This window comes from Sparus aurata, chromosome 12, assembly GCF_900880675.1.
Source record: "Sparus aurata chromosome 12, fSpaAur1.1, whole genome shotgun sequence".
Classification (NCBI taxonomy): domain Eukaryota; kingdom Metazoa; phylum Chordata; class Actinopteri; order Spariformes; family Sparidae; genus Sparus; species Sparus aurata.
Window position 1 is genome coordinate 3,778,532 of NC_044198.1, and position 13,468 is coordinate 3,791,999.

Sequence of the window (13,468 nt, forward strand, 5' to 3'; positions counted from 1 at the left end):
ACTCAGTGGCAAGTTTAAACAACTTAAGAGCAGTGCAACAACCTGTAAACACAACACAACATACTATGAATTAATCATGCCAAATGTGTTTATAAACAGTTGCCCATTTACACATTCATTAGACATTAGACAGCAAACTTTTCTTTTTGTTTAATCTTGCATCTGGCCACCTAACAAATGTGAGTCCAACGGTGAATTTCATTGCAAAGTGGATTTGTCAAGCTTTTCCACTGAAAACAGAGCTGAGGGGAACCACAGAGTCGAGAGACAACTGTCTGAGAGTGTGTCACTCCCAGTGACCCCTTCACATACACACAGTCATTTGATTCATTGCGGATATAGAAATAATGATGTGAGCAGCTTAATGTTTTAGGTTGGATGTAAATCTTTGAAGATGGGAAAAAGTCATCCTCCCTGAAGGAGTCACATTTGAGCTTGTGTTTGGTTGAGTGCTCATACAGCTATGCTGGTAAAGCCTACAGAGCACAGTCCCTTTGTGAATGTTTTTACTGACGGCACAGGGATCTTTGCAATGTAGCAACAGTCTGTGTGAAGTGTAAGCACATCTTCACCCACACAAATAGTCTGGCAGAAGTCAGTGCCAGTGCTGACTTGACTTGGAACTCTGCTTTTGTCATACGGCCGACCTGGTAAAAACATAAACATCAATGTCTCTATGATAATATTTGTTAAGTAACGCAACTTCGAATTACAGGAGGATTCCACAATCAACAAGGTGGCTCGCCTACTTTGCTGCTTTTATAAACTCAATCTACAAACAAGTTGCACCATAAGTTGAAATCTTGCAAAGAAAAAATGTCTCCACCCCCCTCTTATCGTTTTTTATACATGAGGTCCACCTCAAACTAAAGCCAACAGCTTGGTTCTGTTTCATCAAGTGCTCTAATATAAAATGGATTGGGTTTTTTTTCTGCAGGTGAATAGTGTCTTTACTCTGACTGGAAGAAAAAGGCTTTGCTGAACAGAGCTGTTGCTTTGCTAGTATAAAATAAACATGCAAACAGTTCCACTGACAGATAAACCAAGTTGAAATCTAACTAGAAAGACAGAGAAACTAAATCCAGTATCATTCAGGAACGTGGACCTACGGAAACTGAATTTTTGAGGCCAGTAACAAAATGGTATTGTATTTGGGAATACATTTTTATTTCTTCATCACACCAAGATACATATCAACCTAAATATAATATATACCTAAAATAGTTTATTCTATCGGCAATCTGACCGAAAAATCACCAACAATCAGAGAAATGCTAAAACCCCTAACTAACCATACTGATTTATTTGCAATGAGATCATAATGACTGATATATCACCATGGACGACTGATTTGTTTAGCTGTAGCAACGACCAATTTCGAAATATATCATGTTTATTGATTTTGATTTTATATTTATCAAAACATTCATCAGTACATTCTGGATCAAATGACAGTGACAAAAGTTGAGGTAAATAGCTGAACGACTGAATTAACCAACAGAGTATTTGTGTTTCTTACTTGTAAGTGAGGTCAGTCTTTTCCCAGCGCCCTCCAAACAGCGCAAACCGCTTCTGGCGCTGCTGTCTACTCAGGCCTCCCTTCTTCTTCTTCTTTAGGCTGAAGTATGACAGGTCCACCTGCGTTAAGGTTGGATAATCCGGAACTCCACAACGAGGACGCTTCCAGAACTCTGTGTCATTTTTAGGTGGCAGTGCAGACTTCAAATGGTATTGATTGTTCAGTGTGTCCTGTTCATGTCTTCCCTTCTTCTTCGGACCAACATGACTGCTGCTGTGAGGCCATCCCTGCGAAGAAAGGCTCAGTCACTGAGGTCATCACAATGACACATAATCTTCATTAACCATGATAAACAACAGCTATTTTTCAACTGATCCTTAGACAATATCCATTCTTATGCTGATGATACTGATGCAAACCACGTGTACTCATGTAAAATGTACTAACAACCCTTTTCACACAGTTTTCCAAATGTATGAAAATCCACAGAGGGAGGGAACGTGCATATCAGTACACATGAATGCAGTCTTTTCTGTCTGATTAGTGTGATGTTGCGAGGACAGGTAAAGTGTGATTTAGGGTGTCATTATATTTAGAGCTGTTTTTTTCACTAAATCATGTGAAGATTACATTTAATGTTTGAAAAACGTTCACAATGATTTAACAGTGATGTGCGAGTTGTTAAAATCGTTTTTACTGTCGTCTGTAAATGTTTGTCAATGTGCATTATGATAATTATAAAGACAATGATCCTCATGTAAATAAACAAATAAATACATGGTCTTTATGTACATAAATAAAGAATATTTTTCTGTATTATTGGGGAGTAAGAATACTTTCAGATGCAACCAGTATTGTATAAGGGCTGTAGCCGTGTGTAATGGCTGTGCCACATGACACAGTGGCCTCCCACTTGATATCAAACCACTTTGTTTAACTCCTCCAAAGCCCGTGGCTCTGAACTCGTGGCGTTTACCGATTCTGTCGCTTTAATTGTTTCATTTTGTTGCGAAAACCATAACTATGCCTCCAAATAATACTGGTTTCCGTCTTTTAGTTTGATCAATCACATTCAAGTTCACGGTCCATAAAATTCAGCTTCCTGTTCAACTCCATCTTCTCTTACATTTCTCCTCAACACTAAACTAAATTCTGGCCAAACCAGGTAACTGGTGGTGTGTTAAAAGCCCTTTATAGTAACCCCCCACAATCGCTGGATGGCATAAGGTTATTTTTGACATGTTGCCCATGGAATACTTAACATACAGGTCCAGATGTATGACTGAGGTATTCTATCGAATCTGGTCCCCATTCTTGACTTATATTGGTTCAAGACTAGCTACCATTGTGTTGAAGGGCATAGTAGACCATAAGTGAAAAACACAGCATGGATCAACATATAGTGGGCTACCTGAATTACTTTGCACTCGATGTTAATGATGCTGCTGTGGTGAAATGTTAAAACTGGATGCTGTCTCTGGTGGGGATTCCCCCCATTCTTATTTTTGTATATCATATATGAATTATTTATGAATGATATGGCCCCACCCCCTGATGTTCTTGTTCTTATGGTTGTTTTTGTCTAAGACAGCACTGTTTGTTTGTCTCTGTGGCTGTCTGTTTGTTTGTGTATATGTATATTCAGCTACTCATAATGACATGTGTACGTGGAGGAGCTGAAACTTTTTTATATCTGTCACACATGGCATAAGCTTCCATTCATGTCTTTCCAGTCTGTTGCCCTAAACTTGTATCCTCTTTTTGTCTAATAAAATGTAAAAGCCAAAAAAAAAAAAAAGCCCTTTATAGTGAATTGTGGGGACGGTTAGACGACTGTGCACGTATGTATGTAGACAGCATATGCATGTTTCCTGTTTTGTGTGTCGATGAAATTTACGTATGTTACAGGTGCACAACACTTCGGTGTTTTTATTCTTATATCTTTGTTTTGTTTTGAGTATGGTTCGATAGCAGGTTGTACAATGGCCCTGAGACTCATAGCACAAAACATTTGCTTAATTCTCTGTAATAATGTGTTTTCTGAAATAATGTTGTGTTTTGACGCCCAGAATCCCCATCGGACTGTCCTTCAAAACATCCAAATATAATGTGATTCAACAGATCCCGGTGAGTTGTATGAAAGATCAGACAACAAGTTATCTGTGCACCTGTGTTTTCATTGATAAGACTTGGCTTTGAAGTTCTACCTGCTGATATTCTAATATTAATAAATCAATCCTAACACTGTAAAAATGCAGTTAGGAATTTAAGAAGTTAAGAATAGCTGAATAATGAGGCAACAAACCTTAAATTCTAAGGGGCCACATAGTTAGATAGCTTACTTAGTTACTTATTTAGTTATCAAGCTATCAAGTCTTTATAATTCATATGCAGAGTGTTAACTGCAGAGGAGCCACTTCTCTGCTGATCAGAAGTGGCTAGAGTGTCGGAGCTAAGCCAGACCCGAGGGATAAACGTCACATCAGAATCTGCTCTGATTCGAGCAGTTTACTGACGGGAGGAGAGCACAGAGATCACTTTTTAACTTTTTGGGGATTGATAAGTGGATTTATCTTCACCCCTGTTTATCAACCTGGCTGTAGCAGTGATCCGTGGAGACAATTACAGAATACTGGAAACTCCAATGACAAAGACAGGCAATGAGAAGCAAGTAACAGTCCCAACATGAGACCATGAGCATTGATCTGACACTGCAGCAAGGCTGAAAATAATGTGTTTTTGATAAGAATTATTAATGATTCAGTGAAATGTCTAAATTTTCCTGAGCCCAAAGTAGGGTTGTACTGTTCTGCAGCGTTGTATCAGCATCAGGGCCAAGGCCATCACACTTTTTTATCAGTGTCATAATAAAATGTATAAATTCTATTATCAGTTAAAGGTATAATATGCAACACTTCTATGTAGATTTGTCTAAAAAAGACTAGAACCTGTAGTTACACTTTCCCAAATATTCAAATCCAGAGAAATCTGCAATTTTATTCAAGGTGATGCTGCGTTTAATTTGGTCGCCCGTCGCTAGAACTTCCAGGAGAAAGTCAGAGCGTGAGGAAAGAAGTCAGCAAACATGACCAAACTTCAATAGAACTTTAAAACATTCCCCTGCCTGTGAATATGATTTCTGCTTGAGTCACTTCAGATAGTTTCCTTGGCAATGGTTGTTGTTTAAAAATTAAGACAACAACTCCCATGATCCCACGCTTGTTTTGTCTGACCAACATTTCAGAGCTTCAGCTCAGAATCTGAAACACATCATTTTCCTGAGTGTCATACGGGGCTGTACCAGGTGGCCGTCACACACAGACACTCCTTCCTCACACAGTAAAGTCGGTTACTTGCTGATACAGTTTGGCGTCTGCGTTGCTGATCTGACTGTTTAAAGCCAGCAGTGTCAGCTGTCCCATTAGCCTATGATGGTACAGTTTAGAGTCGCTGAGTGGGCCATTTGCAGTCGAGCAGACAAAAAGCTAGACCAGTGTATACTGATGTGGCTGAGATCTTAGCTGGAGGGTGGAAATTATTGGGTGAGAGCTGTCAAAACGCTGGTGTACGGTTGTCTGGTGTTACTTAATCTCACATCATTGAGATATATGTCACAATTGTAAACAGGTCTATTTTCCCCGGGGTCAACAAGAAACACCTGACAAAAATAATCTGTCATCGGAATCATTAGTTGTTGGATAATTGAAGACTTATTTTTCTCTAACAAAACATGGGGACTGTTACTACAGGTCACTGTGGAAAATATGTGTGTACTGTTTTCATCTGCTATCAGACCACCTACAGCTTCAGAGCTTTAAGCTACTGTAATAAAGTGCTTGTCAGAATGAACTCGTGATTTATGAATCTCCTCTAGATAAATCCCAACAGCCACTAATCTGTCAAGTAAGGTGAACACCTGTGCTCTTTGTCCCGTGAAAATTATGATGCAACAAACAGGATTAATTTGATTTCACGGACAATAGTTGAGTTTAAGATTTAAGCAACGTAACCTCAATTGTGTAAAGACAGGACAATCAATGACATGAATTTCATGCTTAAGCGAAACTTCAAAAAGCTCTACTGTTACAGGATAATGGTTTGATATTTGCTCAAATACTCAACAACAACAAAGCCACACTGGCCCTGAGTCAGCCTCGAAAACACCAAAGTACCTGGAATGAACTCAGGTGTGTTATCGAGCCCAAATCCAGCCACTCATTATGCTGTCAAGAACAGAGGAGTGGTTTGTTGCATTATGATGGGTATAATAAGCCACATTTAAAATCATAACTTCAATCCCAAAAGCAGTGAATATGAACCCATTTAATCACCTATTACAAATCCAATACATGGTTGTTTCACTGTAATTTACCCAGAAAGCTAAAGCAGCTGCAAGGAATTTCGATTTTTGATGATTCAGGGTACAAAAAAAATGTATTTGTCGTTATACCACGAAGAGTTGCATAACAGAATGAGTTTGTAAACTTCTCCCTGCTACACAAACATAGGACGTATATACAGTTATTTATATACAAATAAAAATCAACACACATTTTTTTCCCAATCTGCGTCAGGGCGAGTGTAAACAGCAGCAACGAGACGGTGATGATTACATAGTCGACATCTTCGTGTCAAAAGTTCAACACTAGGCCACTGTCAACTTTAACTGTGTGTGATCGAGCATCAGTGATGTGTCCGCCTCTCCTTGTTCAGCTGTAGTCCTGCGCTCCATTAGCTCAGAACGCGATCTGCCTGTGCAGTGCAACAGCTTGATCTGAGAGGCTGTTCTGAAGCAGGTCCCTGTGGCCACAACAGGGTTAGGAGGGTTTTGTCAGCTGAGTTCCATTTTGTCCATTTCCTTTTCCTGCAACTGGACATCAGCCAGGAGCAGCCTTAAACCCAGCTGGATTAGTAAGGCTCCCATCTTGGATCTTCCTGGGGCAGTCCGGCTGGTTGAAAGCTGCCATGGGCAGCGACAGTCTCAAATTGTTCTTAATCCAAAACCTGCTCTTTCCTCTCCAATGCTGATGAATGTATTTCTGTCATATGTAGGCTGATACTTTCCGCAGTAAAGCCGAAAAAATAACAGTTAAAAAACAAAAATGAAGTGAACTATACTACCACCATTCTAATAACAATCCATTTCTATATAATGTCAGAAATTGTAAAAATACTGATTATAATTTACCATTTCAAATGTACTTGTTTTGTCAAACACACAGTCACATTTAGATCCTGATTGATATATTGGTTGGCCAAAACTCTTAGCTGATATTGACCAATCACAGATACAGTATATCTGTATCGGCATATATATTATTGGATATGTGCTGATATAAAAGTGCTGTTCCACTGCACTGATTATTTGGACAATAAAGTCTCTTGTAAATACATTGTCGCAAGTTTTATCAGCTTTATATCTTATTGGGATCTACAATGCAACCTAAAATAAACTCCCATCGGTCTTAACAATAGCTGCACAACAATCATAAAAATGGGCCCAGTGTTGGCTGCAGCAGGGTTGAAGAGGTTTTAACCACTTCAACAAAGTTGAAGCCACAGTCTCAGTTGAGCTGACAGGCTGCTAAATTGAATGGTGAGTGACAGAACTAAAGCAAGTTTGTGGGCAAGAGGCAAATATTCATTTAAAAAAAAAAAAAAAAAAAAAACCAAAGCCACACATGCCATTGGAACAAAGCTTTGTGTATGTATGTAGAGATGGAGCTAACATGTCACCACAGGATTCTGTGGTTCTGGCGTCTCGCCCAAACTGACGTGCCCCAGCTTCAACCCAAATTAAGTGCTGAGCCTGCCTACAGAGGGGAGCATTGTTGTTTTATCTAATAGGTGGCATCTGTTACATCGGGGAGTCTTTGTTGTTGTCACTCAAACATGTAAATACGATGTGCGCATGCAGGTATGAACATGCACTTGACTGAAGAAAATGTATGCACCACACACACACACACACACACACACACACACATGCACACAAATCTTTTCTTCCAACCTCCACAAAGCTGCATCACACACAGTGAGCAGATGTCTGGAAATTCCCTGTTCAGTCATGACATCAGGTCGTCTGCTGTACAACACAGGGAGTGTGTTATCAAAGCTTTCGAGGATGCTGATCTGACAACACTGGAAGTGACTAACTTTATGTGGTGGGATTAAAAAAAAAAAAAAAAAAAGGGGGCTGATTTCAACCTGTAAACCACCCCACTAAAAATGTGATAAGATTAACTCCAAAAGACATCCTTTGGCAGGAATAACTGGTGCAAACATGACATAAACAGTACACACAGCTGAAGAAATCTCTCAAGAGTAAATATTTAACCGCAGATATCAGCAGGCATGCTGTGTTTTGCAGACAAACGAGCTGATTATGCCAAGTGCCAAGGGAATGTTTGCAGGATAAAGAGGATGAGCATGAATGGAGATGAGAGGTGGATCCTTCGCTATAAACATTACTCACGTCCTTTAAGGGTCCATCCACATGGAAACGCTTTTTTGTGTTAACGCACCTGTTTTGCATCGTTTTGGCCGATCGTCCAAGTGGATCCTGTAAATGCAGTGCCTTTTAAAGCACTTTTTTGAAACCTGGTCACTAAGTGGAAAAATTTGCTGCCCTTGTATTCTTGTTTGGACAGTGAATCCGCATACTTTGCGTATCGACGACGCAATCGCCCGACCCCTCGACCTCCAGCCTTCGACCTCTTAACCCCGCGCTGTCTCATAACAACAACAACAACAACAATGGCGGACTACATGCTTGTGTTCATGCCGCAGAAGATATTGAGCCTGTTAGGGTTACTAGGGCTCCTCTGCCCCTACGCTGAGCGAAAAAAGATTATGGGCAACCGCATACGCCACATCATTTTAGATCCACCGCGAAGGGCTTTCTCCTTCTACTGTCTGTTTTTATGCAGCGCACAAGCTTTATGTGCATGCTCCGTCTCTTCTTCTCCGTTTTTGGTGAATTTCAAGCGGCACCTATAGGCTGGAATATCAAATACAGCGTATTGAGTTGTTTACAGTGGATCCGTTTGGACGCAAATATTCTTGAAACGATGCCAAGGAAGACGGGGGAAAAGGATTGTTTTGGTACGTGTGGATATGGCCTAAGTGTAAATGCTTTGGCTGTTTTGGTGAATTGAACTTAGATTGTTATTTCCAATTCATTAGCAATAATTCATTTTCACTCAAACAAATCCGTTTCTCCATTATCACTTACGTACATTTTTTGTAAGTACGTCCATGTTTTTGTGTGAAATGTTGTGAAAGTGAAGTGAAAAGTAACTAGTAATTGCAGACAAAACAATGTAACTAGGTTTTAAGTACAACATTTTCCTCTGAAATGTAGTTGTACATGCATAACTAAAGAAAATGGACATACTGATATTGCCATTGCTTCCTATTAATGTAGAGCAAACTAGCGAAGTGTATGGACAGCAGTTCTGTTCACAGCATTAACTATATGAAAAAGTGAACAGAAAAACTGTGACATCACCCAGAGGGTTCTGAAGAGCTGAAGCTCAAAGCGTGTGATACTGGCTGTCGCCATCTTGGCAGCGCCCGTCTCCACTTAACTCCCGGTTGATCAAAAATGGGTAAAGAGTTGGAGCATATGTGGAGCTGAATGAAGCCTGGTTTCTGAAACATGCCCACCTAGCTCCAAGCTTGCTATGACTAAGACACACGGAAAGAAAGAAGAATCAGGAGACCGAAAGTGCTGTTGTTTTTAACCTGCGATGCACTCCCTGTGCTTTGTCTACCAGAAATTAAAAGAGGTTTGCAAGGCAGTGTTGTTGCACTTTGACTCTACGAAAATGTTATGGTACAAAATAATTGCGAAAAAAACAATTTTATCCTGATAGTCATCAAAATATGCTTAAAACTCATAATACTCATTATGCACTAAAACACACTAGAATAAGTCTACCTTACATTTAATTAAGAATGTTTCAAAGATATTGAGTGCATATTTGTTTAGTGGTGCGGTGGTCATTGCTGCTGTCTCACAGGTCCTGGGCTCAAACACTGGGCAGGGCCCTTCTTTGTGGGGTTTGCATGCTATCCCTGTGCCTCCGGGTACTGCAGTACACTGTCAAAACATGCACATTATGTCAGTTATCTAGTCAGCACCCTTGACCAAAGGCACTCTGGAGTTTGTCCTCAGGCGCTGTATGTTGGCGGGCCACTGCTACCCCGTGAAGGGTTAAATGCAGAGAACCAGTTTCACTTTGTTGTACATTGTGTGATAAAATATCAATATTCTTCAAGTGAGAATATTGACGATCATCCTCATAATGAAAATGCACCATGATCAGTCCACGTTAAATCTATCATGGTTCCATGAGTTGTGGACATATGCAGCCCGACCACTTCTCATGGTGGTCTAAGCAATCAGATCCCAAATACATCCTCAATGCGTCTGGGGGGGGGGGAATGCTGCCTTATTGTGGACAAGGTTATGGTGCCTCGTTATATATTTGAGACCAACTGAAAACGGGTCAGATGAGGTCTGGCTATGCAAGACTAGATATGACTTGAATGCCAAACTTATAAGCCTCCGGTAAAATCAGCTGTTCAAACATTTAACATTGCTCCAGGACCGCAAAGATTTAACGTCAGCCCACATTTTCTAACCAGAGCCAGAGTAGTGGGTGGAAGGTACTTCATGGAGTGGAGAATTTACTTGATGAAAAAAACACCTCCAGTGATGTGCAGAACGGGGCAGTGGCCCCCCCGCGTGGCCCAATTGTTGAAAAATGCGCGCTAAAGTGCCCTCCTGAGAGCCAAAACGCGCGCTAAAGTGCCCTCCTGAGAGCCAAAAAAGCATGCCAAAGTGCCCTCTTGGTTGGCAAAACACACTAAACTGCCCCCTTGGCTGGTTAAAACATGATAAACTGCCCTCTTGGGAGCCAAAACACGCGCTAAAGTGCCCTCTTGGGAGCCAAAACATGTGCTAAAGCGCCCTCTTGGGAGCCAAAACGCGCACTAAAGCGCCCTCTTGGGAGCCAAAACGCGCACTAAAGCGCCCTCTTGGGAGCCAAAACGCTCGCTAAAGTGCCCCTCTTTTTCGCCCCTGCCCTTCAAAAAGTCTGCGCACGCCACTGAACACCTCTGATGTAACGTTAGTCTCTCTCAGTCTAAATTGAAAAACATGACATTAATTAAAGTCTGTGGCGCATGTATGGCTGCTGCATATCTAATGCTAACGTACAGCAGTTACCTGTCTGTGTCAGTTTGTTCACTTAAGATTAACAGGGAGAGGGCGTATAAGAGGATTTACATATTTTCAGCAGAAGTGGCCTTCAAATGATGATGATAGCCTCAGCATATCCTCAATGCAAAAGTTCAGCGATAACAATAGTTTGAAAACGGTCCAATCGACCAAACCAATTAATCACTCGGCCTCTAGTCCACACACAACAGGCTGTCAGGGCTTGACTGCATGCTACTGAGATTAATCTGTCAACAACAAGTCAACTAAAATCAAGCACTCAAATATTGACAATCATAAAAATGAAAAGTGGCGTTTGATGCTGTGGCGGTGTTGTTCTGTTTTCCACAGACACAGATGCACGGACAAAAGACTCCCTCACTGAGTGTCTGTCTCCCTCTCTTTAAGTAGCTGTTTGATCCCTTTTCCTTGAGTCAGCAAAGTGAGTTTTTTTTTTAACCCCCCCACCGGTTGCCAGATGACTTGCCTCTGCCTGCTTAATCTGACTCCCACATTCACGCTGTTGATAGCTACACCGGAAAGAAGACTTGGAATCCATCAAGCTGCAGAAAGTTTGAAACATCCAGTTCAGGGATAGAGTACAATGGCATAGCATGCATTTTTTTTCTTTCTCGCAAGAAATGTGTAATTCCAAAATAAAATCTCCTTTCCATTTATAAAATACAGTATCTCCTCCATACGTCACAAGTGAATTGACCACTGAGTGTCCCAGGGTTAGAACTAACTTCAGCTGTCAGATATTTCATGAAGCTGCTTCTGTCCTGCTGATAACTCCACCATCACACACCCTCACTGAGCAGGCTCATCTCTTTCATACCATTCAGCGAGAAAAATCTAGCACAGAGGCATTCAGAGTGGCTGTTTGAACTAAAGGTTCAGTGCACAGCCTCGTGTGGAACTAGTCAGGAGTTTGCAGCTCTGCCTTTAAATAACTGCAGACACTTCACTTTACCTCACGTCTAGCTGCTGCACCTTTCAAGACTTTTCAGAGGAACTTGTCATTAAACCGCTGCGCCCAGCGAGGCTTTAATGATCATTTCATTAAATATATTCACCCGTAGATTTCTTCTGAGTCCTGTGTCCTTTGTCTTGAAACAAGTCACTCACACACTCGCACTCAGCGTGCAGCACACTGTTTTCTCCTGCGTTTCCATGCACACCTCTGAAGCCTTGCTGTAAACTCTGGCTTTGACTCACCTGAAGCTTGCGCCTGCTGCCGGTCCTCCGGTCGTGCACCGGCAGACAATGAACGCAGAGAAAAAGGTGCAAAGAAAAGATGCTGCCGCAAAACACGACAGCCCGCATCCTCGTCTCCTGCAGACAGACAGATAGGAAGACAGACAGACGCAGGCTGACAGACTCTGTGCGTGCAGAGCCGAGAGAGGAGAAGCTGAGGAGGAGGCTCGGTGAGTGCTGCTGGATGAACGACTGCAGGGATCTTATAGCTCACCGCGGGATGTCTTTGTCCTCTTCAAGTGACACTTTTACGAGTTTCCATGTGCTCCACACACGTCATTTTAACCCCTTTCACGCAGCCTGTCTCTGGTTAACACGGACTAGCCAAGGCAGGAACTGAATGCCGTAAAATAACGACGATGTCCAGCTGCTGTTGTGTGTGTGTGTGTGTGTGTGTGTGTGTGGCTGTACTTACTTTAAGTTAGGGACAAAACGATGGTTCTCACAGTGGGGTCCGGGGACCCCCAGGAGCCATTGAGGGCGTTCCATGGGGTCCGCAGAAGGAAGGGAAGTCATTTATTTTCGCTTTAATTCCAACCATAAGTGTATACACTTTGTGTGGTGAAAATATATAATAAAAATTCTCAGATTCATTCATCAGATGTGGAGCTGTGGGACATAATCACAAGGGTCTGTGGTCTCATTTTTGTCAGTTTAGAAGTCCTTGCCATCAGCGATACTGAATAACTGAGAGTACATTTACTCAAGTACTGTACTTAAAGGATCAGTCTGTAGGTTTGATGAAGAAACGTTCATGAGAATACATGTTTTGCCTGATTTTAACAAATAATCAAACTCTCTTTGTTTTCGTGACCGAATAAACTGAATGAACAAACTGAGCTTAAAGGACAACACAGTCTATACTGTTTTACTTTCTTTTACCAGTCTTCCAAAGATGGCTCAAAGATGAATCTTTTCAGGGGTTCTTGGGCAGGAATCTGGTTTTGGTTCGATGTAACCTTTTTGCAGCAGTATTGTACAGTGCACACCATGCTCTATTACATCATTTTTACACCACCAAACAAGCATGTTTATATAATTTTTAAACAAGAAGAAACCTGCTGTGAGTAGGAAATAGATTCCTCTCCCATTGCCAGGAAAGAAGTTGTCTTTCTATTTGAACGGGAACAGTAGTTTTTTCTATCTTTTATTTCAGTCTCTTTTTCAAAACCCAATGCTGATTGTGCTGCTTGAATAAAGACCAATGGAGAGAGTATTCAAGCGCGAACGTCTCTTTCTTCACCAATGAAAATGGAGAAAAAATTTGCTTGCCCATCTGGTTGTCATGTTTCCATCACAGCAGATTGGAGCTGGAGCCAAAAAAAAAACATCTGTGACTACTGCAGAATGAATGTTAATTGGTTACATGTGCAGTATGAAAGTTGCAGCTTCATTATATTTTGCACAGAGACCTAGAAACTAACCAATACTCTTATACCAATTAACTACCTGCTATCAGGTTCTTC

The 13,468-nt window shown here is 41.2% G+C and overlaps 1 protein-coding gene across 1 annotated transcript in view; it reads right to left on the bottom strand.

Moving 5' to 3' along the window:
* LOC115592816 (stromelysin-3-like) overlaps positions 1-13,468 on the bottom strand; it is a 30,295-nt gene that overhangs the window by 13,176 nt on the left and 3,651 nt on the right. The window contains exons 3-4 of the mRNA XM_030435977.1: positions 11,964-12,080; positions 1,520-1,806 (exon numbers count right to left, since the gene is read on the bottom strand). Of these exons, the coding sequence (XP_030291837.1) occupies positions 1,520-1,806; positions 11,964-12,080 (404 nt within the window). The remainder of the gene's footprint in view (positions 1-1,519; positions 1,807-11,963; positions 12,081-13,468) is intronic.